The sequence below is a fragment of the Falco biarmicus genome, chromosome 3 (assembly GCF_023638135.1).
Source record: "Falco biarmicus isolate bFalBia1 chromosome 3, bFalBia1.pri, whole genome shotgun sequence".
Taxonomy (NCBI): Eukaryota; Metazoa; Chordata; class Aves; order Falconiformes; family Falconidae; genus Falco; species Falco biarmicus.
In genome coordinates, this window is record NC_079290.1 from 118,719,232 (window position 1) to 118,745,382 (window position 26,151).

Here is a 26,151-nt window from a genome sequence, read left to right on the forward strand (position 1 = left end):
GAGTATGCTCTTAGATTTATGAACAGCATAGCTCCTAACAGTCACTTAATCACAACTTGTAACTTTCTTACTACCCTTAGAATTCATTTCTTTTTTATGCAGAAGATACAAAGCGGTGCTGGATGCAGCTGAGCAGGAATTATTGGTATCTAATGTTGCAAGAAGAAATTCAGCAGATGCCTATTGCAAGGAGTAAAAGAGAAGTACTTTCCTCTGCATAGTAGAAAAAATACATTAGAATATGCCGTGAAGGGAACATACTGTGACCCACATTTGCAGAACAGGAATGTCAAACTGTGTTCTCATCAGCCCTCCCCTAAAGAAACCATTTGGTTTAGTGGAATTAGGTTGGACAGGCTATCCAATGTGTCTTTTGTTTGGGTTTGGTTTTTTTTTAATCTATAGTGCTGTGCAGTGCTTTGCTTTGTTTAACCATCAACAGCTTTCTTTATGTGAAAAACTTTGTCAGCTATGTTTTATAGAATTAGCCAGAAAACAAAAAACTTTCCAGAACTGCTTTTGCTTTTAGCTGGGAAACTGCACCCTCAATGGCAGCCACAGACCAAGGTCTTTGCTTGTGTAAATGGGCACTGCGGTGCCAGACACAGCCATGCTGAGCCAGATCACACCAGCGGACAATTAATCCTCCCCTTGACCCTTTTTCAGCTGGGGTGGTGCTGGGGGTTACCCACTTCCTAAGCGCTTTGTGAATGAAATGCTCCAGAAGGGATGCCAGGGCCTTCTGCAACACTCGCCTGAAGGCTTGGGAACCAGTGTGTCCCCGTGCACCGATCACTGCACGGGCCGTCATTTTGCTCCTAAAAGGCTTCATTAGAAAAATTCCTAAATGAGACCCACAACAAACACGTCTCCTGGATTCCTCCGTTAAAACCCCTCCTTTACCTACCTGTACTGTCATCGTAAACCACAGTGGCTGACCTCCATTTCAGGTACTGCACGAGGTCCAGAATGGCATGGCTAAGGGAGGCGTAGTCGGGATACAGGTTGACATAGAAAGTGTCCTTGTTATCCAAAGGGTGATGCTTCCATCGAAGCTGTATGTGGGGGACTTCCAGGGCGTTGCAAATAGACTGGACAGCATTGGTACAGGAGCCTTGGGAAGGTCCGAATATTGCTACGACCCCCAGAGCGAGCTGGTCACAGGCTGGAAAAGGAAGGGAGCGATCCTGTCAGTGTCGTACAGGGCACCTCTGTGGGAGCGGGGAGCGCCCGGGCAGCCGGGGGGGCACAAACCATGGAGCAGTGGACAGACAGACAAGCTTCTGGGCACTAACAGCAGCTAATCACAACAGTGATGGGGCAGAAGAGAGAGGCGGAATTATGGCAGGTGGGGTCTGGAGCGGTGGGAGGCACAGGCGTGTTTCCAGAGGAGGCAATGACGGTTATGGTGTGTTAAAAAATGGCTGAGCCTCCAGAGTTGTGAAAGAAATATCCTGAGATGATCAGAATTGCCCAGACAAAGGCGTTTTTTCATCAATTTAATATATTTCTTTTTCTGCAAAATAATGGTTCTCATAGATTTCTTCAGGTTTTCACTGGGAAATTAAAAGAGAACAATTGCATTTGGGGCTGCATTTTTAGGGGGGGGAGGGGAAGTAAAAGTTTTTTTGAGGAATAGAAACAGGTGATTTCTCACCTGCCTCTGCAGGTCCTTCCGAACTGAATGCTTAGCACTGTCAGCAGGAGCTTTGCGATGGCCACGTTTCATTAAAAGATTTTAGGAAGGCAACTGCTGCCAGCCCAAGAGAGGCACGAACGCAGAGAGCAGCTGAGGCACGCGGGTCCCCCCAGGATGCACGTGCCCCTGGTGCGGGTCCTGCGCGTTCTGCTCCTGTCCCAACACTTGGTGCAGCCAGCTTGGGTGCTGCCAGCCGCCCGGCACAGCAGTGCCAGGCAGAGCCCTGGGGAAACCTCCAAAACAAAACAATCTCCAAAAGGGACAGCGCAGCCAGTGAGCTCGCCTGCGAGAAGATGCGCCCTCTCCGGTGACGCCCCTCTTTTAATTGTGAGCAGGCTGCAGGTTTCATCTCTCCCAAAACAGAAGCAAACTCAGCAAGCCCTCAGGTCACCAGCCCCACAGCCTTTGCTGTGTAGTCCCATTTCTTCCCTCCCCTTCAGTAATTCAAGCGGGCGGCTGTTATCGGATAATAAAAAAATGACTGTTGGGAAGAGAACAGAATACCTGCGCTATGGATGTTGAAACTGCTGGGGAAACCGTAAAATAAACAAAGGCATGGCCTACGGACCTTCGCTCAGGATTAGAAGCAAACACTGAAAGGAGTTTCGTGAGGTTTGCAGAGGGAAAAAAGAATAGTTGTTCCCCTTATATTAAAATGCCTCTGGAAGGTCAGCTCCTGGAGGAGTTCTCATCTAGATCACTGACTAGTCTCAAGTGAAACCTTGCCTTTTTTTTTTTTTTTTTTCCCATGAATAAATGGCCACAAAGCTGCTAAGAAGTGTGCTGTGTTTCTTACCTTTCTTAGTTGCTTCAAAGCTGTCATGGAAGTGTATCCTCTGAATGTCGTAGGTTAGTGTTGTGTTAGGCAACAAAGTTCTGTTTCTGTTAATAATATTGGCAGAAAACCTGAAGGCTTGCTCCTCAGCGCTCATAACCTGGGTATTGGGGCCATCTGCGTACTCAAAGATTCCTCCTGCAAGACGAGACAAACCCAGCATTAAGCCACGTAAATTCGATTCACAATCTTACATAGCAAGGACGAGATGACTGTTGGACAGAGCTGTGGCATTTGCAGGCTGAACAAGGCTTGCTCCAGGATATTCTCTGGACTGAAGTAAAGACATGCAAACTTTTTTTGGTTTTTTTTGTCATATGCTGGTTCACGAAAATGTTCTGAATACCAGCTTTGCAGGGCAATAGGGGACAATTTTAAAGCCTTGGAATATTTTTACGAGACAGATGAGTGCCTTCCCATAAAACTTTAGGACCAGACCTTGGGAAGTGTGGACAGGCCCATTGCTCAGCTGCAGAGATGCTCCAGGTTTGCTATGAGGAGTTACTGTGGTCCAAAGCTGGCACTGCCCTTCCCTCTGTGCCACACTGGCCCCCTCCCCGCCTTGTCCACCCATCACCAAGTCCTCACGCAGGGGGCAGGCAGTGCAGCACTGCTGCTTGCTATTTTTAGTGCCATTTTTAGTGCCCTTCTTATCTTCTGTTGTTCCTCATGTTTAGTTATCCAAGTTCTTAATTCAGACCAGCAGAGACTTCTGAATTTGTCTACCCTACAGCTTATCTGCTCAATAATGCACATCTTGAATGCATGCTTTCCCGTGTTCAAAAGTTGTTAATGCCATTACACCTCCCCAAGGGCGACAAGCTCATGTCACAGTATCGCTGGGTTTCTTGGCTCTGTATCTGTGAGTCTTGTCCTCAGATCCCCACTGACAGCCACTCTAATTGAAGTGACTCAGTGCAGGTGTAAATTATGTAATTGTGTGTCCTTGTCTGAGTTGTAGGCACCGTCTTGTGCCCCTTACAGAACCATGGAAAGACACATAAACCTTGCTCTATCTTATTAAAAAGTAAACCAAAATAATTAATGGATGAGCGAGATAAGCACATGCAATTGGTAACAGATGGTCTCCGGGTTCATTAGCAGAAGGAAAATCTTCCTCTTCAATTTAAGGTAGTCCTAAAATATTTTGTTATAGACAACAGATGTCTACTCAGCCCTCCTAGCTCTCAAGTAACTGCATGAATCGTCCTCCAGGAGCCAGAACACGTTACCTCTAGTTTTTGTGGCAATTTGGTGTTAGCCAAGATGCCAGTTTGGCAAGAGCCAAGTTGACATTTCTGTGGACAACCGTGCTCTGGGCATCCTCCCAGGAACCCGACCAAAGCGCCATGGGCTGTGCAAACCACAGTAGCAATGCTTGGAGATGTTCACAGTGCGGGTGCAAAGGAAGTTGCATAAAGCCTCTGACTTTTCTGCTCCTCATGATTGTGGCAAGTCTTCCCCTGCAGACTTTGTGCATCTATGTCCCCAGATATAAAGTGAGTGTGGTAATTAGTTTACATTTATAAACATCCAGAAATGTTTGAGCTGCTCACTGCATGTCTGTGGTAGAAAAAAATATTACTGATCTCAGTACTAACCTTGGTGGTAGGGGGAAAAGTAAAGAAAAATGGGCTGAATGCTCATTCTGGAGACCCATTTCAGTCCCATGCGAGCTTCAGCAAGTCATTTATGACCAACTTTTCGATCTAGAATGCCTAGCAGTTTAGGCGGGAGCCTAGCAAATTTTCCAAGTGCCTCATTCTCACTGGATCATGCCAATACACGAGGTTATTGTCCAGTGCAAGGAAAATTATTCATCCATATCAAAGTTGGCACATGCTGGTAGCTCAGTCTAAGCTCCTTAGGGCAGAGGAAGTTCATACACATTATTACAGCAGAAACCATAAACAAAACTAAAGTGAGCGTGAGATTCATCCCTGTCTTTCTGCTCAAAGCTTTACTGTCCAGAACATTTTAGCAAGGGATTTTTTGTTTTCTGGCATCATTCTGAAGTGATAACTGGGTTCATGTTACATTGATTATCAACTAGCTGACATGAGGCTTTCTCCTAGCCCAGAGCTTTCAGGGTTGCTTTGGAGCATGTCTTATTATGATAGAATATAGGACAGGGGATGTGGATTATTGGTGTTTGATCCCAAATAAATTCACGTTCCAGACATCCAACTGGATATAATAGGCTTTTTGACAGAAAAGAATTTTCTGTGCAGCCACCCAATACCTTGAATTTAGTGCCGAGCAATGAGAAAGTAGACAGGCAGAAGTAACGTATTTCTGGTGATATTGCAGGATGCTGAATATATTGGTACAATGCGAAATCTACTGCAGTTGTGAAGGTGTTGAAGAGTGGCCACCACATGCAACAGTCTGCTCTTTTTCTCAGAAACTCAGGGGACAGAGAGTGCCTGACGGCAGATCTGCACAGCAGCAGCTCCCCGCTCCTGGGGATCGCACGCGGCCGTCCCACTTGGCTTGTGCGCCTCTCCTTCAGAGATGTTCATTCCGATCATTATTTAAAGAGCCTAATAACCAGCTTGAAACAGCTGATTAATGCATAATCTTCGTCATGATTACATAGCATAACTGGCATTAATTTGAAAAGCCAGCTAATTATCAAAATAATGGTTGCAGCTTTTTCATTTGAGCAAAATGGAGAATATCAGCTTGTGCTATTGAGAGAATGAGGGGTGTGACATCAGCTGGCAGATCACCGGGCTGGAGGGACCCCATGCGTCCCCCGCCACCCTCAACAGGAAAGATGAAACAATGCGAGGCTGGATAATCTGCTGCAAAGTGTTTGGGCAAACAAACTGGGTCAGCTCTCCCTGTGCTTCCTGGAGAGAATGATGGTATGTGGGTATTGCAACAGTAACCTCACTGTGGCTTTACACTTAGAAAAATATAGAAAGTCAACGGGCTATAAAAAGTCAGCAACAAAACAGTTTCTGCTTTTATATACTACATATAAACAAGTTTAATCTGAGAGAGTAAAATTGAAGCTCCTTTGGTGTTGCTGTCTCTCTCTAAACCATTTTTGCCTCCGCCCTATTTTTGAAGTTATTTCAAATGTCTTGAAGGTTGATGGATGCTGCTCACTTGACCTGGTGCTAACGACCATTTCCCAGTGTTGCCTCTGTCTGTTCAGGTCCCCGCTTCCCCTTCCTTCTTTCTTTACCTCCCGTGGCTTTACAGACAGATAAAGACAGCTGTGCTGAGGTCTGTCACGCTTTGGAACGTCCTCCTGAGGTTCATGAGAATATTTTCTGCCTAATTTGTCCTGGAAGGGACCATGCTGTTTCCTTGACCAGTCAATACAGCCCACAGACTACTGCGACGCCACGTGTCGTTTAACACACACTGAGGTTTATCAACTTCATGTGGAGTTTGTTTGCCTATGTGTTTTTCCCTGAAAACCTCCTTTTATGCCACATATTTTATGGCCTTTAGTGCAGTGGGGTCCAGGTCTGGGAGTCAGCCTTGCAGGAGATACCTCAGCACAAACTGTCGATACCTTCTCAGGCAGGACAGGCTCAAACGCTCCCAACTGTTACCACTTCTACAATTTTTTTGATGCAGTCATCCATGATTACGCCTGACTTCTTGGATTTTAAATATCAATCACCAGGCAGGTTAAATAGTTATTCAGTTGTCTTTTACCTATAAAGCGGGCTAATTGCTCTCCAGAGAATGTCAATTAGTATACAGCAAAACACGCTAATTAGAATCAACTTTGCATCTTTAGTTATTTTACTTGATGACCACTGACATTGCTGCTGAGGTGGGAATTTTAAAAATTCAAAATGAGAATCCAAAACAAACACCTGGAACTCTCCCTTCGATGTAGACCAGAAGTGCAATAGCTGCACCGGGCTGCAGGAATGAGGTTGGTGCTGCACGTGAAGGGAGGTTTAGCCCCGAAACACAGGGGATCTCTCTCTGAGTTGCAGAAAATTAGCCTCTCTGCTCAGGGTAAAATCCAGATCCCATGAAACACCTGAAATCCCACTGGTGCTAATTAGAACATGTCCAAGTCTGTTTGCATCAAGCAAAGCCACACTGCCCTACTTCCACCCCCATCCAGGGGGTGATGCTGGAAGACCTTGGGAAGGGCCCCAGGAGCAAGCCAGAAAGAAGCCTGGTCAATGGGATGGGAATCCTTTCCCAGCATTCCGGCTTACCCTGAGCTATGGCTGTGCAAGCTGAATGCAATTGGAGTTATTTTTAGCTTTGTTGAAAGCTAAGTCAAGAAAGTCAAAGTATTTTAGGTTTTCACTTTCTCCCCTCTTCCCCTTTCTAACAAAACAAACAGCTTCATTCTCGGAAAGAAAATTCCAACAGCCCTCAGCGTGTGGTGTGATCTCTTATCTTTTACTCCTTATAAAATCACTGAGTTACTTAGCTTTGAAGAACAACTATTTCTGATAACACTTTTCTCTCCCCCGCTGACAGTGTTGTTAACACATTTAGACAGCTTTCTGACAGTCTCTTTCCATGTGACATCCTGGAAGGAATACTTGTTTTGAAATGGCTCTTAGTGAGGATGGAGCCAGCCCGAGCTCCTCCAGGGACACCAGAGCTCCTGCCTGTCTCGCAGACCTCTCGTGCCCAGAGATCTGTATTTTATGTATTATTTTCTCTGAGGTTACACAATGTCTTTCCTGTTGAGCAGCAGGGCTGGCAGTGGCATGGCGACCTGTCCTCTTCTGATAGGCTGTGTTTTGGGGACAATGTTAGCAAATGGGCTGATCAGGACCGTTACACGCAATTTAGTGCCTGTTCCTGCAGGATGCCACTGGCAGGTGCCCGAGGCAGGAAGATGGAGAGCCTTTCCTCACCAGATGTGCCTCCCCCAGGAAGGCTTCGAGAACTGATGCTTCTGTTTATCTGACCAGTCCAGTGGAGAGAATTTCACTGTCATGGTCCAGGTCCCTCCAGGGCCGGTGGTTATACCAATGGAGAGAAATGAGATAACGCTGGTGGGAAGTAAATGAAAGCTCTCAGGAGCACTGGGTTGTGCACTGGGAATGGAGCTAAAACTCGCAGACACTGCCCATCAGCGTAGGACCGTTAAAATCTCAGATGCAATAATATGAATGCAGTGAAAGCAGCAAAATCCGGAAGACAATAAATAAATAAGTAAATAAACAAATAAATATCTATCTATATATAAAAGCAGTGACAGATTTGTTCATGAGAAATATCTCCTTGCTCCCCAAGGAGCTGCTACTATAAAATGTTCCACAAGTGACTGCAGCTGAAGCTGGAGTTGGTCCCTCATTCATCCAGGAGTTGAGTGGAGCCCCTGTATCTGATGTTGATGCCAGCTGGTGTTCTCCAAACAGAAACAAAATCATCCTAGCACTGTCGAGGAACATTGGGGACTCCCTCCCTTCAGCCAAGAGCCCTTTTTACTGCCTGGAAAGTGCTTGCACCCCCGGGAGGTGCAGCGGAGCCCTCTGCCCTGGCCCTCCGATGGGACCATCGGGCTGTGCGTGTCAGACTGCAGCAGCCCGGGATGTGCTCCCTGAGGCAGGACCATGGACGGGCTCAATGCCAAGGCAGTAAACAGAACTTGCAAACTTACCACAACAAACCTTCTGGGAAAGAGCTGAAAAAAATTTCTTAGGTCCGTCAATGGGTTACTGATTTTGACAGAACAACAGCGTGGCAGGAACTGAGTTCCTGTCCCCTTAAACTGCTGCTGCTGATGCATCAGCCCTGTCACTTCAGTGTGGCACCGCTTAATGTGATGCAGCACAGCCACGAATCCAAAGCAATTTCAGGCTTCATAAACATGCATCACGCAAGAGAGACTCTGTGCAGGAATCTGCTGCTGCTGCTCACAGGCCCAAGCTGTCCCCTGCCCATGGACATTGCTCTCTCTCTGGATGCTAATTGCTAGAAACCCAGGAGGAGGATCTGACTCGGAACACAGGAAAAGGATTAACCTCAGAGCCGGTGTGTCTGGATTGCTTACACTCACATGCTGCCTGTATTCATTACGCATCTCTTTTATACGAATTAAAAAGGAATCAGGCCTGTCCGCCAGCAGACGTTTCTCTCCCGGCAGTTTCTCTGGCTCTCAGGTCCAGGGTATTTCCAGCTGTATTTTCTGAGGGCCCCAGGTTCGCTCTGCCTCCACAGACTGACAAAGCCCATGATGTACCTGCCCAGCTCAAAGCCTTCCCCGTGTCCACGATACCCTACAGCAAGGTGGAGCCAAGGGGAGGCTCAGCGCAGCCCCGCCGCGGGCTGTCTGCCTGCTGGAATGGCCTGGCTGGGGGGTCATGAACACCCCGGATAATATTGCTGGATTTTTCCAAGGGCATGTAGTGACAGGGCAAAGGGGAATGGCTTTAAGCTGAAAGAGGATAGATTTAGATGAGATATTACGAAGAAACTCTTCACTATGAGGGCGGTGAGGCACTGGCACAGGTTCCCAGAGCAGCTGTGCGTGCCCCATCCCTGGCAGTGTCCGAGGCCAGGCTGGATGGGGCTGGGAGCAGCCTGGGCTAGTGGAAGGCGTCCCTGCCCGGGGCAGGGGGTTGGAACTAGATGATCTTTAAGGTCCCTTCCAACCCAAACCGCTCTATGATACTATGATTTGCTCCCTAATGCCCTTGGGAAAAGGCAAGACTTGGTGCAGGGAAGACAGGTCTCGCTCTGCTTGGAACCCCCCATGAGCTCAGAGGAGGGACAGACACAGCGGTACCCCTGGTCCCCGAGGTGGCTGGGAGCTCCCCATCCCCCCCCACCATCAAAAGCAACCATGAAAATTCAGATTTCTGACCCTAATGACAGCCCCAAGGCACTGGCAGCCTCCACTGGACTGCCACACAGCCGCTGCTGGGAGACTTCAGCGCGGGGCTGAATTTTAGAGGAGGACAGTCCCACTCCCAGCTGCCTGCCCGCAGCCTGGCTCCCCCAGCACTGCTCGCCTTTCTGGGGGTGTCCTGGGGACCCCACAGCAGCTGATGGGAAGAGTCGATGGACCAAGCAACATTCCCAGGACCTCAGATTCCACCACTTTTGGCAGCATAATGAAAGGCCAGGTACTTGCTGAGTAACGCCAAGAAAATGAATTCAGCCAGAAAATCAGATATGCAAAATGTGTGTGTCCCGTAAGGAGGGATTTTCCTGCCTGCCAGGACAGAAAGCCCATCACAGCAGGTCGATCCATTCCCAAGAGACGGCGTCTCCCTCTTTTCTCGTTTTGTTATTGAATATGCAAAATCCTATTTCATTTGCACTGTATTAGGTACTTCATGTCACAGGGGGTGACATTCTTCTATGTGTAAGCTGTTTAACAGATGAGCAGTCAAGTGGCAAAGAAATACATTATTAATGCTTCTGGTTAAATTAACTGATTAAAACCACTGTAGCTAAAATGCATGTATCAGCAATTTACTCGCACTAAATGAGAAATTAATGGAATATGGTGGCTTGGTTTTTTTAATGACAAGTAGATAGGGATGGTCTGGAAAGGTATGCCACCTCTGATAGGAATTAGCCACTCGGTCCATGGGCCACGCAGCTTCGGCTTGCGCAGCACAGCCACCCGCATCCCCAGCAGTGCTCAGCCCCTGGGGCTGGGGCACCCACCTGCATGGGCTGCAGCTTCTAGAAACAAACTTCTCGTTTGCAGCTCCTACTCACTTGGCCTAATTGGCAATGTTTCCTCTGCCATGCCTTTGAACAAGCTGTTCTGGCGTTGCATGTTTTACATCTGAGAAAGAGCATTTACCACAGCAGCAGTGTGTAACCCTGACCAAGGGAGCGGATCAAAGCACTAATCTGAGATCAAAGGCCTTCAGCAGTGGTACAGCAGAAATAAATTAAGTTAGCAACAGATTTTTTAATGATATTTAAGTTTTTAATTTGCATAATACATGATTAAAATGAAATGGGCATTTTTATTTTTTAAGCAGGCTCAATTAATTAAAAAAAAAAAAAAAGCAGCATTATAATCTCCTAAGAATAGATTCCTATAAAGATAAGGGCAATGAAAATGCCAAGAAACTTTTAATTTACCCAGTGTACAGCTCACAGCATAACACAGATCTCCACAAGTGACCAGTGAGCTGCAGGCTGAAAATGCCGCAAGAGGCAGAACCTCCAGGAGCCCAGTGATGCCCACAGCGGTGGCTGGGAAAGGCTCCTGCCGGCTCTACAGTTTTACTTTAAGCAGGCTTATTTCTCTGCAATAGATCTTGCAAGCTTTGGGCTACTCCCCTTGTAATCGTTCTCACTATGAGATACCTCACCAAATACTCGGGCTCACTTTTGATTAATTAGCAATTCAGATGTTTTGTGTGTGGGTTGCCACAAGTATGGAATTGACCCACGGTATTTGTTCGTGCCTCCGCCTTATGACACCCCGCTGCTCGGACCGTGCCCACCCGTGCAGGCTCAGCCCGATGCCCGAGCTTTCGCCTGCTCTGAGCGACGGGCAGCTCCCGCCCCGAAACCTTCCTGAGGCTGTGTAAACTCAGCAAACATGTCCTGGAAATCACCAATGACCGAATAAATCAAGCATGCTCAGATGTCATGTTTATAGTTGTGCTTTGGGCTATAAGCGTGGTTTAAACTGTAATATATGGGAGGAAAAAAAAATGTTTGAAAGCTTAGAATTATTAAGGATCTATAATACAGGGTTTAGGCAACACAGCTGTAAGTATATTTTTCTATCGTGTTTTATTGGCCTGCGATATAATCTAGTGTTAGATGTGATGTCCATCTGGCGCACAGCTCGAGCGAAATACGAAGCAGAGAAGCAAGGCCACCACTGAAATAAATTCAGGCTCATGCCTGTTATTGACTGGGCTTGTAACAAAACCTGCAGGATGATAAAATAATTCAGATTTGTCTTTATTATGTGCCTTGGAGCTCAGCACTGGCACCGTGTCTCCCTGTACATGCTCTCTGGTTTCGGACTCCCCCAGCCCTGCCGCGCTGTGCCCGTGCAGGCGATTAATTACAGGTGCTGCTGTGCCCGTGCAGGCGATTAATTACGGGTGCTACAGCACAGCCTCTGCCCCAGCAGGCAAATGCTTTTCTCACTTACCCCAGTGCAAGCTGGGCCCAACTGGTCAATTTGTGAAAATTATCTGTAAACTGCATACAGGGTGTTGAAAACCAAAACCACTTATTTTTTGGGGGGGAAAAAAATTGCCTTCTCAGTTGAACTGGAATTTGCAAATCTCTGGGCTCTGCTAAGGGAGCCCCAGCTCCGGGGCTCGTCAGACATGCACAAAACCACTGAAACCAGGGGTGGTCCCTGCAGCAGGTACTGCCTCGGGGCCACCTTCACCCCCCCCGAACTGGTGACCAGCCAGCAGACCGTGCCCAGTCTGAAATGTCATGTGTAAGAATGAGTACAAGAATTCATTCATAAGAATAAAACTTGTATGTAGGAGTGAACCTTGCAGAGGAGGAGCAGCGACACTGCCTGGGCTCACTCTCTTCCCAACAAGTCCTCAACATTGAGGCCACACGGTTTGGCTGGCTGTGTTTTTTAAAGTTCTCTGTCCGTTTTCCTTCCCTAGCAGTTATTAGCTCCTGTTTTATCTGGAAATAGAAATACACCTGGTATAAATGTGATATAAGTGTCCTGCGATGAAGCCTCACACAAAAATTCAACCCAAGTAAAATTACAATTATTGCATGTTAATTAAAATCTTTTAAAATATTCATTGCTAAGCCCCAGCTAATAAATGTTAATACCCACCTGGCATGTAACATATAATACTAGACTCAAGAAATCTAAATTAAATCCTATACTTCATTTACAGTATAACCAGTCAACTGGTTGTTTCTCATTCTTGTGTTGATGCATTCAAAAATCAGGGCTTTAAGATGATGCATTGAATAGCAAATGCAGTTCTGCAAATATTATGACATATTGTTTGTCATCTGCCCTAAATATTTAACAGTTCGTTTTCACAACATTTTTATGCCACATGCTGAGAATTTGCTCCTGATAGATGCTGAATTTGATTGATGAGATGGATTCCATTCAGAAGCTGCCAATCCCAAACCCTCGTCAGGGTCTTTGCTGTTAGCATCTTCTGGTTTCCCCCACCCCCTTCTTTTTCAAAGAAAGCAGAGAGGGGAAAAACCCACAGAGTTATCTGGAAAAATTGTTTCTGCTTAATCCCATCTACTCTCCACAGAAAAACCTTTGCCTAGGAAGAGATCAAAGGTCTGTAATAGATTTCAACAGGTTTCCAAGAGGTGTGTGATGCAGAAGGGAGTGCAAGGCTCTGAGTGATTGAGCAGCCCTGTGCTGCTGCTGCTCAGGAGCAGCCAAAGATGTAATTGGGAGATTTAGACACCCATTTTAGCCTTTTTATCTTCCTATCTTAATGCCATTAAACAGAGAGAAAAGCCAGACTTTGCCAGGATGCAGTGCTTGTTGTGTGTGCTGGGAGCACGAGGTGGTGGGGGGCACGGGGGCTGCTCTGCTCACAATCTACCTCGACTAATGTCTTTTACAGTGGGAAAGATCTGCCTGGGGTAGGCACTTTGTAAATGTGCAATGTTCAAGTTTTTTTATGAATGGTTCTTTTTCCTTCCCTTCTACACCCCCCCCCCCCCCCCCCCGCCCCTATTTCTTAATTGTCAATTCTGAATGCCCAGGGTAATTACAGCTGAAAGATTTGCTGACTTAAAAGCAGCACTTTATTCCAGGGAATGAAAGAAAAAAAAAGGGAATGACAAAAGGATCTGCTCTGAAAAATGCTTTCATTATTTTCCTGTCATCTGTACTCTCAATTTACAAACAGCTACATGCAGAGCAGGGGATGCAAAGGGGTGCGCTGGAACTGCCCAGCAGTGTGACTGCAAAGGAATTTTACATTCCCTTTAAATGATCAAAATCAGCTATTAAAAATCTTCTCCATCTCATAAAAGAAAACGATGCACATGAAAGAGCAGCTTGTGCGGAGCTGTGGTCGGTGCCTATGGCTGAGCAGCTCAGTGAGCGCGGCTGCAGCGTGGGGTCCCCGGCACGGGTGGGCACCCTGCCTGCACCCAGCCAGGCTGCCCAGGGCACGGCTTAACATCGCTTCTGGCCCCTCTGCCCAACGTCAGGGCTTGGTGTGGGGGGTGCGGAGCTGGGTGGTCACAGCAGGGCTGGGTCCTGATCTCACCCTGCTGAACTCGGCTCCTGTGGGAAAAGGGGTTTGGGTTGTGCGGTGAGAGGGGACCAGACCCACGCACTGTCCTGGGGCTCATGATGCTCCACGCCGAGCCCTGGGAAGGGCAGCACCCCGCTGCGGGCACCCCGCAGGGCTGCTCGTCTGTCCCCCCTCCTGCTCCTGGAGAGGTGACAAGCAGCAAGTGCCAGTTACACCACGTCGCTGCTCAGGGCTGGGAGCGGCTGCTCTGCAGTGATCCAACTGTCACATTGACAGAGCTGAATGCATTTCAGCATGAATTGAGCCAAATATGTGCTAATGAAGCTGAATATTCATTATTATGACTAAACAAACTAAGTGAATCACAGATTAAAGTGGGTAAATTATTAGTTTGGGAGCTCAGGAAAGGGGAAATCTGAAGACCAGTCCAATTATAGAGGAGGTGGAATAAGAAAACTTTATTAATAGACTCAAATCCAATTAAAAATGCATGTTAGTCATTGTATAGTGCTTCACACCTTTGTCATCAACAACAATGGATGTAACTGTACCACTTGTCGGCTCAGCAGTGACCTAACCGCTTAATTGTTCACACCCAACCCCAAAGCTTTGATGTTTTGTAATAATTCTAAGATTTATCATAGCAATCACTGTTTATTTAACGCTAAGGACACTGTTTCCTCAACCACAGCGTTATGAATTACCAAGGATTATGTGTTCAGTGGCTCCTATTGATTCATGCAGAGCTAATTAATGAGATATATCACCCAATCATAAACATGAGCAATAACACATGCCTCGTTAGCACCAACGAGCAAACTGTTACAGGGGGCATGGGGAGGTGGGAGCAGATCTCTGGAAGGGTTAATGGGGTGATACCTCCTGAGTGAAGTAAAACTTCTTTTATAAACTCTGAAGTAGAGAGTGACAAGCAGCGCGTGCCCGTGGGCTGTGCTCTGCGGCTGGGTTCCTGCTTTCTCCTGGCTGCCCTGGCCTTGGCGTGGGTGGTTCTGCCTCTCTGGGGCTTCCCTCAGCGGGGTGGGGGAGCCTGAGGAGCTGGAAGAGGACTGGAGCATGAAGGAGACCTGTAGATCTAAGGTGTGTTTGTTGAACTTTCTTTAAATAAAAATTCCTTTTTTTGTTACCTGGAGCCTTTCCTGTAGGTGACGCAGGATTTGGCACCTTCTGCCAGCTCTGGGGCATGGTGTAGCTGAGAGATTCCTTCAAAGGAATCAGGTTTTGGCCAAGCACTTGGTAAAGACTGGGAAGGTAGATCAAGTCTGGAAGCTTCCTTTGTGGCTGGCACTAGAGCTTCGTCACAGTCAGAGCACAGCAGGGGCTGCTCAGACCGCAGTCTCCGTGCCCTTCTCTTAGCTCTAGGTCTGTTGGGACAGCACACAGGGTGAGAAGTAGTAGATGAGGCTGTGAAAGGTCCACAGACTGGCTTCCCATGGGATGTTAAATAACCCCTTACTGTCTTGCCTTTTTTTCTTTTCCTTCTTTTTCCCCTGGAATTGTTGGGGTTTTTTCCTGCCATTACTTTCATTTCAGGTAAGTCGGTATCTCCTGTGCAATGGTTGTATGGTATAAAGTAAACGGGGAGCTATAAACTGAGAGCAGCATGAATTCAATGGAAAAAATGATTTGATACAAGTTAAACAAGCTTGGCAGGAAGGGATGCTTGTGAGTGGGAGATGCAAAAGGAGCTCAAAATGTAGCTGAGCTGAATCTGACTTTAATTAAAAAGCATATTCAAGGAGATTTCTGACAGAATAGCTGAAGAGTGAAAGTTTCCCATTTCCTACCCTATTTATAAACCAGTGAACGTGAGCTGGCGTCCCCCCTCTCCACAGGGGGTCTACAGTAAGCAGATTGTCTGTGGGGAAACCACATGGACTTGTGCAAAACAAACCTCTCCCACTCGTGGGACAAAGAGCTGTGGAGCAGCCCCACGGTTGGTACTGCTGCCATGCCTGGGCCAGAGATCTGAATCAGGGACCATCCCTGACTTATCCTCTAATTCACAGATGACTCAATATCTTGAGTGCAGAACTCAAAATCTTCAGTTTCAAAGAGCTAAGTGAGAAAAAACAAGATTAATAAGTAGAACGGTCCATCTGAAAGCAAATTTGGAGGGGATGCTGCAGACTTATCCCCTACTATAGTGCCAAGCATCTGGTTTATGTATTGTTTTCTTCATGATGCATGTAATATATTTAAAGGCTATTTGGAAAAGATGTTTCTAGCACCTTCTAGCCCAGCAGCAAGCAGGACTCTGCTGGGTAGCAGCACATGAATCTGATGAACCAGTGTTGGGTCACTGCCACGCACCCTCTGCAAAATCCGGAATTAAGCTACTGCAAATATATCGCTCCCAGTAACGTCCCAAGGGTGGGTGGGGGAACCTGCAGGGTTAGAAATTATATATTGCTCTAGAAATTATATATTGCTTGCAAATGTACCCTCTGCCCTGCGCAGCTTGATGTGGTTTTGTGTGCGCAGCTGCTGAGTGTGGCTGTGCTGAGCATGAGGGGATCTGTGCCGCTGCAGGGCTGGCGATGGCTTGTGAGCGTGCTGTCACCGCAGAGCTGCCGTCAGCACCAGTGCTGCCGTACCAGCCAAGCCGATGCCCAGCAAGGTGGCTGGGCTGGGGGGCATGGGGGTTCAGTTTTGCACGCATCCTGCTCTGTGCTGTGCTCGTTTTAAAGTGGTATTGTAACTCAGCTGCTCTGCCAGGGTGAGCATCTACAGTCTGTGGGCTTCATGGGGTTCCCTTAATTAAAATCAATTAGTAACATCTTGGGGCTGTAATAATGAAAATACATGAGTTAGCATTGGAAATCAATAGCATTATTACTGGTCATGCTGTGGACCTTGCTGCGGCAATGTAGCAACAGTGCAGAGAAGATCTGAAATTAAAACATGGAGATACAAGGCTCCTTCATGCTGGTGTGCTCTTCCCTTCCTTTCCCCCATGACCGTGTGAGTGAAGGGGTGGGTGCAGTCCTCGTCCCCTCACTGATGTCCAAGCAGAGCCTTCATCTTTCACGAGAGGGGCAGCTACTAGGGTGTCCCCAGGCATGGAGGATAAGTGGGGAGCAGAGTAGAGCTCCAGACTTTGCTCGAGTCCCTCTTGGGCAACTACTTGCAATAAACGCAGTGTGACTTATTTTACTTCTTAAATACTGTTTATGGAAATACTTCAAGGCCTGACCTAAGTCACATCTCACCAGACAACGAGTTGGAATAACCCTACTGCTTAGTGTCTCACTCAGCTTTGTAGTATAAAGAGAGTACTATAGCTTTATAGTGTAAAAAGAAAAAAACAGACACCAGCTAGAATTCAAGGGGAAAAAAGACGTGACTTTTAAAACTTGCAGGTGGTAGGATTAAGTCCCAGGAAGATGATTCTTTGTCTGAGACGAGCAGCGAGTTTGGCACCGAGTCCCGGGTACCCTACCTGCAGTGTGAACGCTCTCCCTCCCCCCGTGCCAGCAGGCTTTGGTGACTTGCTGGCTGGGGCTCTGGGCCATGCAACACCTGCCTGTCCCCTCCTGCTAGACAAGAGCCGTTTCAGTGGCCACAACGTGGGGTGAGACACGTGCCGTAAGCACAGGGAGCAAACCTGCTGCCTCTAAGGGTGTGTGGCAGCTGCTTTGAGCTTTACCCCACAGCCCCTCCCAGCTCCTCCAGGACAGGACCAAGCCCAGCTAGGTGAGGGCTATGGAGACATGTGACAACTGTCCGTACGTGTTTAGAAGGCATCAGCTCTTATTTGCACAGGTCCTGGGAGGATCAGTGGAAATATTGAAGACCAGATGGAAATTTTAGGCTGGGCTTCAGAAAGAGCTTCCTTGCTGCAAAGCCAACAGCCTGAAGGAACAGTCTCTTTAGGGTGGAAATCTTCCTGGTGCAGCAAATAAACTCCCTCCGCTGTCCCCCCACTTCTGCTTTCTCCTGGCTTGTGTCCTCAGGAATGTCCTGCCAGTGACCTTGCAGGATAAATCAGGCTCCTGGGAGCCATCACAGCCAGGAAAAACCATTTTCAGTGACAGACAACCCTGAATCACAGTGGGTGTGCTGCAATACTTGCGACACAATCAGGAGCAATGCTTTAATTTAGGCACTCGCTTCGGCAGAGCTGCATAGGGAGGGTGACAGAACAAGGAACCTGCAGGGCAGCGGAGTCCTGCTTCTTCCCTGCAGATCAGGCAGCGTCCTGGGCTTCTGGGGAAATCATTTCACATGTACCAGGTGCTTCACAACTATTAAATAAACCAGCTTTCCCAGTTGCCGTTCTTTGAACTGACTGTGAGAGGATTAACCGAACAGCCAAGCTGGCCACACTCACAACTCAGTCACAAAGTAAGGGGCTGACTGTGAGCTCTAAGAATTGCTTCCTCTTCCTCAGCATCCTGTCCTCCTGCAGAGATCCAGCTCAGATCTTTCCTTTTTCTCCCCCCATGCTTTTGAGCCACCTGTGGCAAGCGTCACCTTCCCATTTGATGGTCTGCACTTGCAGGCAGGAGGGGCAGCTCCTGCCAGTGCCAGCTACACAGCATTTCCCCGACTCCTGCTCCGACACGCCATCAGCTCCGCTCGTGCTTCATCTCCTGTATCACCCCCGGCTGAAAACTCCCTGGCAATTACAGAGCCTGCAGACAGCTCCTGCCAGACGGATGGCACAGGCAGACCAGCACCTCGTCCTGCTGACCTGCATCCACAGCTTGTCTTTGGTGCCCCCCCAGCCCCGCCCCCAAAACCTCACTCTCCTTCCTACCCCTGCAGCTTCTCAGCCCTTTGTGGGGCATCAGGACCAAGAAGGCTTTTTGGGGAGTGGTACCTATTTTCTTTTAAAAAAAATAATCTGTCACTTCACAATGAAAGAAACCCTCACTTTTACGTTTTAAAGGAAGGAAAACTGCTGTTAAATGCCTTCCTGATATGTTGTAGAACAAATGGAAGAAAGTCTCTAGAAGCTGTGCTGTAATGACTTGTGATGCTTTGCCACACAGGAAAGCACTTGGAAAACCACTGGGAGGAAAAATCTTAGTTTACTTTGCAGGTATCCTGGGTTTTATGCCTCTTTTGAATTAGCTTGAGGAGCTTTAGGACACTGAAAGCTCCACTTGGCTGAAGAAAGGACAAACGTTCCCAGGGTGGAAATTTGCTCCATTTAACAATACTGGTAAATTTATAGCTCTCTTCCTTGCATTCTCTGTGACCTGCTAGCAGTGACTAAAAATTCAAGGTAATGTACATGTCCCTATCATCCAAGTCAGGTCCTGCGTGCTGCAGGTGGGCTCCCTGGAGGGGGTTTTGCTCTGCTTTGGCTGGAGATGAAGGACCTGCATTAGCAGGTTGCACCAGTGCAGCTGGGGGACAGAGGCAGCGAATGCTTTCCCCAGGATGACAGGCACAACGCAGCGAGGTGGAGATTTTTCTGAGCTGTAATTGCTTTCCTCAGATGAAAGAGTGACGGGAACTGGGAATAAAATCGGTGCCATGTTAGCACATTTGCAGCTGGGGGAGAACCCTTCGTGCTCACGAAATGCAGCGGGAGGCACTGCAAGGGCTCTTCCCCGGCTGCGTGGGAGAAGCCTTCAGAGGGAAGGTCTCCCCATGGAGAGTGGTTGCCAAGGGAGGCTCTGCCTGGACTCATGTTCGCTTGCAAATGCTTTTATATTTAGACAAGAGCTTTTCCCAGTGTACTGGTGATCTGTGGGTGTTTGTCACCCTTGAGGAGAGGCAAATGTGGAAGGAGAAGTTGTGCTTGACATTGTATGTCCCCACTTCAGGAGTATTTCCTGAGGAGAAATGACTAAAGGCTTTGAGCAAATGATATAAAGGGAAACTATCAACTGAACTAGCAAAACAGTGCTCTTGCTCAGTACTGCAAGGCTCTGATACCGAGCTGGTTTGCAGCTTTTCTCCTTCTCAAACAGTGCTTTCAGGTGCTGGTGTGATCCTTTCAGATGTGCATGCTTTGTGACATGATCTGGTAACAACAGAGGCTTTGTATGTGCAGGCAGGTAACTGATGGCAGCACAACAAGCATTTTTTGTAACTGAAAAGCATTAGAAAATGCATCAGAACTTCTGGAACTTAATCCAACCTGAAGTGCTGAAATCTGGGGGAAATGCACAGAGTAGTAGAAATCAGATTTTCTTGTCCTTTCTTGTCCACTTCTTAGCAGAGGTGACCTCTCTTTTGAAGACACAGACAACCAAGAGCGAGGGTTTGCAGTCTGGTGCTGTGTATGCCCATCTCTGCTTAGCTCAGGTGAGCCTTGCCTAACCTGAGCCTGGTGGAGCAGGTGTCTGTCCCTGTCTGTCCCCAGGTGTCCTGGTCCAGAGGAGCAGCCTGCGGGTGCTGAGCCTCCGGCAGAGCTGCTGCCCCTGTGCCTCACCCGGGCTTCAGCACAAGAAGTAACTTGCAAATCCTCCTCTGCAAAACCCGTGGCATATCCCTGATGGCGCCCTACTGGGCTCACTTCAGAAACTTAATTGCCATAATCCTTTTCCGTGTTGTAGTAATAAAGTGCTTGCTTCCCCAATAAACAGGAGTTAATTTCAGTGCATTCACGCTCTGTGTTCAGGTTTTTTTGGATTTGGGAGGCTCTTCCAGAAGTGTTCATGTTGAACTAACTGATTTTTATTAATGCTTTCAAATGGAGATGAACATGATGTGTTATCTCAGAGATGTCAGGCTTGATGAAACCAAAAATCCCACCGGTTCAACCTCTGCTCCTTCTGCTTTGTGTAGCTGAGCCTTAATGCAGTAATGATATTGCAATACCCTCTGAGATGAACACAGAAACCCTGACTGGATTAGCATGCTGAACTGTTTATTCCAGCAGGGCTTTTTTTGCTCGCAAAAGCTTGCCTGAACTTCATTCATTAATGTGCAGCTAAAACAAGTGAATGGGCTTGAAATGTAAGTTTGGTCTTTCTATTTTCCCTCACCTAAGCAACTGTACAAGTGTTTATTTCCTCCTGTAGAGTAATCCAAACACAAATCCTAGGAGCAGCCAGGTTAATCTCTTTGGCAATTGAAGCTGGCCAATAGAATCCAATGGAAGGGTCAACATATTGGATTGGGCAGCAGAGATAACCCAGTCCTTATTTTCTTTATCCCTTAATGAAGGGATGGCTCACCAGAACTCTCATTTTGAGGATCACCTTGCTAGCGCAGTCAGCAGGACAGTTCGGGGGAGCTTTGGCCGCTGGGGATGCAGCAGCTCCCATTTCATGCTGTGACTGGGCAGCCGTTCTGCTGGGGACGGTGAGGAGATGTCCCCGTCGGCTGGTGGCCTGGCTCTGCTGCCGAGTGGTGGGGCAGGTACAGTGATGGGGCGTGAGCTGAGAAAGTGCTACGGAGATGTGTGTGCTTAGGTCTTGCTTTTTCCTTCTATGCAGATTTTACTGTTAGTAATGCTATTTTTAGCTTCCCCTTCCAGAACTCATAAAAACGTGTATTTTTGATCTCTCTCAAATATATCTTGCTAGCAAATCTGAAACATGTTCTTACAGAGTATCTGCATGAAAACAAGAAACTTATTTTTTCCTTAAGAGTTCTTCAAATAATCTTTGCTTGTTAAGTGCTGAAACAAAGATACATAAAGGTCTGTTTCTGCGGGGGGGGACAAGTTAAAGGTCACAGGGAGAACATATGAGGGCTGTCTATGGAGCTAAAGGGATAAACACAAATGCCTTTCTTAACTTTCCTCATCCTCGTGATGCCTACCCACCACCAGTGGAACTAAGGCAGCCTTTTCCACAGGAGAAAAGGGGGAAAAAGGGGGAAAAATTCTTAGCTGTGCTGAAGAGCTACATGTGCTGAATCTCTTTCTGTGAATTTTCATTTTTTAAAGCAGTATCAGATACTAATAACTGAGCTTTTTCCTGGTTTAATAACAAGGAATCTTCCCAGTGTCAGAGGCAGCATTGGAAACAATGGGGCTAATTAACTCCCAGAGTTTTCCTGTGACCTTTGAAGTCTGCACGGAGATACACTTTGTATAAATAGGCTAAAATAATATCAAAGGCTGATGGTTGCTTCTTTAGTTTAGAAGCAAAAAAGGCTTTCCTTAAATAAATACGGCAAGCGTGTGCAGAAAGGTCAGCAAACTGATTCCCATAGCCAATGCAGAGGCTGGTATTTAAAACCCAACCTGTTTCAAGCAGAACATCATCGTGATGGGCACAATCCCTCCTGTAGTGTCCCCAGGTGCATCCGCGTGGAGTTTGCCCACGTTTCTGTCTCTGCAAAGCACCTGGTTGTCTCTGGGTTATCGGGGAAGTTGGGTGGCAGGAGGGAAAGCAGCAGCTGTGGGCTTTGCAGCTTCTGTCAGGATAAGTGCTTTGCTCCGGTGTTGCCTGGGGATCTCCAGCCTGGCCTCGGTGATGCTGGTTCCACCTCTGAATCCACCCACGTTGATCGGTTTGTTTGGCACCTTACAGACCAGCTGCCACACGTCCCCTGCTGCCCAGGTGCTCTGCCAGGCATGGCGCAGGGGGGTGAAGGCCACGGGAGGCCTGAAGACACCCTGTTCTTGCTCTGGTTGTTGCTGTCTGTCTGTGTGCTCCTCTGAAAGTCTCAGCCCTGCTCTCTGGGACCAGTCCTCCCAGAAGGATGAGACTTTTCTGCAGAGAGAAGGTCTGGGGTGAAATAGCACTGGGAGCTGTGCTGAATTCTGTGTGACCCTGGCTATCTCAACTGGAGCCCTTTTTCCTCAGCCACACAGAAAGGACACAGGTATTCACAGTCGGGGTCTCCATCCCTGCAAGTTACCCCACTGAACGGGGGCCAGCCCTGGGCTGTGTTTCAGCTGTGACCTGGCCGACACACAGCATCTCCTGGGCTTTGCCCTTTGGGGAGAAGCTGCCGCAGGCTGTGTTTGCCCAGCTCTTTTGGACCACAGCAAAGCTCCACTCGCGGCACTTGGACCGTTCAGCTCACCAGATGTATGGAGAAATTACTCGAGGTCTCCACAAACATCTGCTGGATGCCCGCTCTGCAGCTTGGGGTGGGACTGACCAAGGCAGGACAGCCCTCCGCCACAGCACGGCTTTGTCCTGCCCGTGTCACCACTGCCTGTGCGCTGCCTGCACTGATTAATGAGGAGGACATTAGGGCAGAGCACTTGGGAGTTACCAGGTTATGAGGTATTTGTGCTTAAATTAACTGTGGCTCTGTTTTCCTCCCATTACACAAACTTTGTTAAAGCACCTCTTAATAGCGCAGACTTCTGGCAGGTTCTCTAGTAAGTGGCTGTGGCTTTATCTACTGATTAATAACCACAAGCTGGATTGAAGGTCATGGTGTTATGTTCTCCATGGGTGTATAAAAATAAACACGTAAGATGTCCTTTCAGTATTTCTGTGCAGGCATTGTGCAGGGGGGCCAGGGCATAAACATGGCCATAAAATCATCGTAACATCACACAGCCCAATGACAATATATTGTCTAATTATGGAAGGCTCAAAGACATCCTTGGGAAGATATAAAGTGGAAATGTAGGTCTACGGATGGATCCAGGATGAATCCTGAGGAGACCGAGTAAAAGAAGTGGGTATTAATGAGTAGCACAGAAATAAGGATTTGAGGAAATTCAACTATAAAAAGACGGGGAAAAGGGGCTGTCTGTATAACTAGGAAACAGCTAAAACAACAGTCCAAAAGGGAAACATAAAGCTGGAAATTGGGTAATAAATCTCTGCACTCATCAAAGAAGAGACAGTTCTATTGGAAAATAAAAATAACATTCTAGAACACAACAGAGTGGAATTTATAGTCCAATTAAAAATGCACGACAAAGAAGCCCCCTCAAATACTTTTTTCCTACTTTAGGTAGAATACAGTGAGAGCACAGCATATCTGGGGGAAAGAAGACTATTGGAAACTGCAAGAAAATAATAGCTTGAACATATGGTTGATTAAAGGCACTTCTGCCTCTGAGATGGTCTGCAAAGTCACAGCCTGCTCCGGAGCTGCTGCTTCCCCTGCACTTTGGTTCGTGTGCTCTACACCAGTTGAACGCCTGGCTCTGGTGCTCCAACCCAAGGCTGAGAAACCAGGAAAAGTGGAGCCCATGGAAGAGGTGGTCTCACCTGTACCATGCCTTTACGTGGGCTTTACAGGGGTGGCTGTACTGTATGTGACAGGGCTACGAGGGGGCCTTGTAGACATGATTTAAACCTGACCCTTGTGAACTATTGAGAGATGCAACTGGAGGCTGGGGACAGGATGGAGGCTTGTGCCTGCGGTGGCATCAGAGGGAGCTGTGACAGGAGTCAGGAGCAGCCCAGCTCTCATCCCCGGAGGGAATGCTATGTCATAGCACTAACTACAAACCTAATGAAACAGCCCCCAGCTCAGTGACAACAGATTGCCTAATTATAGCGACCCCAAAGACATTTTTAAGCATCATATAAAACAGAAGTGCAGAACTGAGGATGTCTCTAACTCCCAAAGAGCACGGAAAAGGGGGAGAAACACTGATGTGCTTCCCCCTTAGCTGACAGCAGTGCTGGCACCAGGGAGGAGAGAGGGGCCCCTGGTACTGATTCAGTGGGGAAAGGGAACGGCTGTGGAGGGAGGGAGAGGAAAAAGCAAACACTATTATTCTCACAAATGCTCCTGAAAACTCAAGGAAGCTTTCGCATGAGCAACAAAAGCCACGCTAGCCACACAAACCATCTGGAGCTCCCTGTGGGGATTCAATAAACTTCCTCAAATTGCTTTAGACATTTCCCACTCTCTCCACTCATTTTATGTGCAGAGTTCAGCAAGACACTGCTTCTTACTCAAACACCACTTGTCACTTGTATTTGGGTCGTTTTTCTTCTCTTTGCCAGTACTTTTTTCTTCTGGCTCTCGAGTCTCTCGCGTCCTCCCTGATACCAGCTCTCTGCGCGCCTCGGCACAGGTTGCACAGCTCAGAGCTAGGCACAGCCAGCCCTGTCGCACCGTGAGGGCTCCCCACCGCCCTTGGAGTGTCACAGTGACGAGGTGATCGCTAGTGCATTTGCGCACCAGGGACATGACTCAGCTGCCTGCCCTTCCTTCCTTTCAAATAGAATTGCTGTCTTTTTTCTCTGCTCTCTTCAGCAGCTCCTGTCCTGCTCTGTCCTGCCTGAGCTCCAGCCCTGCTGCAATGCAGGCAGCGGTGCCAGCAGCACCAGCTGGTGACCACATTTCTGTCTGTCTGCTGCTTATCAGGAGTCAAGCCACAGACACTCACACTCCAGCAGTGAATTATGATATAAAAATAAGTGTAGGCCTGATTATTGGCTTTGTCTGCTTTTTGCAAACAGATGCTCTATTGTTTATCGAGCCTGTTCTCTAAATCCACTGCCATGTACATGGTATTTTATATTTGCAGGCACTCTTATATCTTAATTTTTAAAGTGCACCCTTTAAAATGCCCAGAAGCTGTATTCTGCATGTTGTCTGTTAGCGTGACCTTCCCCCACAGGACAGTGTACTTGGCAGTGACTCAAGACCAGAAGAGCTTTGCTTCCCAGCCCTACCAGAAAAGTAGATCCCACCACGACCTTGATCTAGAGAAAGCAAATCTGTACATCACAGGCTGCCCTCTCTGATGCACAATGGTTCATCTCAAGGAAGGAAAAACTGTTGTGATGGTGCTGACCCCTGGCTTGCAGTCTGATAGTTTTCTTCTAGACACAATGAAAATACACCAAAGTAATGGTCATTAATTGCTAATCATGCCATCTCACAAGGTATGGAAGGCTGAACTCCTAGGAGGTTGCCCAGTGCATGTTCTCTGCTCTATAGGATGAAAAAATAGGTACTTCTGGCACCTAGATAGACTTAATTTGCTCAAATAATGGTCTTCTGTGAATATATGAGCTCACATGATGAAAAAAATAGCTTGCGTCAAACATACTACCCCTCATCTATTTGCAGACACGGTGTATACATGGCCAACAGATTCATTAAAAAAATCAAGGGAACATCTTGAAATATTATGCTTACCATAGTTGTTATGCACATGTTGGATAGAAAAGAACCCTTGCCTGTTCATTGTGCTGTTTGTGACATTTTCAAATCTCAGTCCTGTCCTGTCTACCAGTTTTGCAAGAGTGTGTCCTGAATAAGGGGATTTGATGAAGCTCTGCAATACTCAGCAATTTCAGCTCCCAAAGATACACAGGAGCAATTTTCCTCATGTTCCTTGTCATTTCAGGTTTCATTTCTGAAGGAACTTAAAGGAAAATTCAGCCCAAATTACTCAGCCTCCCATCAGAGCAAAATTATACGATATCTTTTACTTGATTTCTGCATGAAGCCCTGTGTCTCAGTCAAGTATTTTTTCTATGTAGCCCACAAAATAAGAAGGAAATGCAGGTGCTCGAAGGGTAAAACCCATCCTCGAATCACTAACTTCCAGCAAGCTTGGCTTGCTTCAGCTCTCCAGCCCGAGGAGGTGC

General features: G+C 47.4%; 1 protein-coding gene across 1 annotated transcript in view; it reads right to left on the bottom strand.

The window, feature by feature from the left end:
* GRIK3 (glutamate ionotropic receptor kainate type subunit 3) overlaps positions 1-26,151 on the bottom strand; it is a 123,603-nt gene that overhangs the window by 55,743 nt on the left and 41,709 nt on the right. Inside the window, exons 2-3 of the mRNA XM_056333310.1 lie at positions 2,496-2,672; positions 908-1,165 (exon numbers count right to left, since the gene is read on the bottom strand). Of these exons, the coding sequence (XP_056189285.1) occupies positions 908-1,165; positions 2,496-2,672 (435 nt within the window). The remainder of the gene's footprint in view (positions 1-907; positions 1,166-2,495; positions 2,673-26,151) is intronic.